This window comes from Vicia villosa, linkage group LG6 (assembly GCF_029867415.1).
Source record: "Vicia villosa cultivar HV-30 ecotype Madison, WI linkage group LG6, Vvil1.0, whole genome shotgun sequence".
Taxonomy (NCBI): domain Eukaryota; kingdom Viridiplantae; phylum Streptophyta; class Magnoliopsida; order Fabales; family Fabaceae; genus Vicia; species Vicia villosa.
The window spans coordinates 97,718,620-97,720,281 of NC_081185.1; the positions used below are offsets into that span (position 1 = coordinate 97,718,620).

General features: G+C 26.2%; 1 protein-coding gene across 1 annotated transcript; it reads right to left on the bottom strand.

Moving 5' to 3' along the window:
* Window positions 1-305: 305 nt before the first annotated feature.
* On the bottom strand, window positions 306-848 carry LOC131614199 (uncharacterized). Its single transcript, XM_058885821.1, has one exon. The coding sequence runs from the start codon at window positions 846-848 to the stop codon at window positions 306-308; it is 543 nt and encodes a 180-aa protein (XP_058741804.1).
* Window positions 849-1,662: the final 814 nt, after the last annotated feature.

Sequence of the window (1,662 nt, forward strand, 5' to 3'; positions counted from 1 at the left end):
TTATTTGAGAAAAAAACAAGATTGAGAAAAAACTTCAAAATTGAACTTATAACATTTTATAATTTCAAACTTATGTCTAGAAAGTAAAAAACTCAAAGCCAAACTTCAGCATACTATAATATTTATATTAAAACACGACTTGCATATGCAAGTATAAAAACGATGACAAAGTATAACTATACGTAAATTTAACAAGACTAAAGTAAATAATATGAACAATTTATAAAATTCTTGATATATTGATATGTAATTAAATCTTCAATACTTTCACTCGATGAATAAAAGCCATAAAAATCAATAAAACCCTATAATAAGAAAAGAAGTCTTCCAACCTCAAAAGAGATAAAAGCATCAAGACATGCATATTCAACTTCCTTAAGAGTAAGTGGAAAATTACTCCAATTACTCAATGTAATTTTCTTTGGTTTCTCAATCTCTATACCACCAACACGAAGAGCCAATTTTTTAAGCCCTGCAAATTTCAAAGCTTTGTCACTCATCTTTATTGCAGCAAGTGTGCGAAGATCAACAAAGCTTACAACACGCAAGGAGAAATCTCTAAGAAGCTTGTCCACGCCGTCTTTGATTCCAACACCGACAAACTTGTAGTTTTTGTTGCCCAAAAAATTAATGAGTGATTCTAGAATAAACGAGGCGTGTAAAATTTGAAAAATAAGACATTCTCCACCGATGCAAAGTTGAAGGACAGTAGTCGTGTTTGGCATACTGCGACGTTTGGCGAGGAGACATTCAACATCCAACCCGACGATTACGTTGTCGCTGTCGTTGAGGTAAGGCTTGATGCTTAAAAGCCATTTGTCGAGCATGGAAGGAACATTTGTAATCATTGTGTGAATAATGAAAGAGTTGAAAAAAACATCGTACTTATTGTGTGTTTTGCAAGGGAGAGCGTAATCGAAAGTGGTGATGGACATATTGAATTTGTAATGTTTATGATGCCCTAGATAGCTATTGAATTTGTAATCAATAGTAGTAGTATATATAAGGTGGTTTAGTCAAAGTATCATTTAAATATTCTGATTTTTTTTTAAAATTAACCTAAATATTTTAACATATTTATTTTGATACTATTCATTCATTGTTATGTCAAGAAATATCTATGGATTGTTTTTCTAAATTTTTAATCAATCGCATCATTTGGTTATTCTTAAAAATCTTTATTTTTTCTGAAACTCACATAAATATTTTAAAAATTATTTTGATACTGTCCATTAATTGTTATGCATAAAATATATCCATTAATTGTTTTTCTAATTTCTTTAGTCAACGTATCAATTGATTATTTTTTGAAATGAACATAAATATTTTAACAAACTATTTGTATTACTTTAATGCTATACAATGATTGTTTTTCAAATTTTTAATTTGTTATTTAAATTATAAAATTGTCATAAATTTAAAAAAAAAATTTAATTTTTCCAAAAATCTTATAAATTTTAAATTATATAAATATGACAGATCTTATCCATAAAATATTTGATTTAGATTTTTTTATATTTTTGAATTTGTTTTATAACAAAACTTTTTCTACAAATTACAAATCAATTAACTAAAGAACTAGTAATTCAAATTATAATATTTTTTATTGTAAGTAAATAAAAATTAAGTATTGATATTTTAAAAATAGAAGTCAAAGTGTAA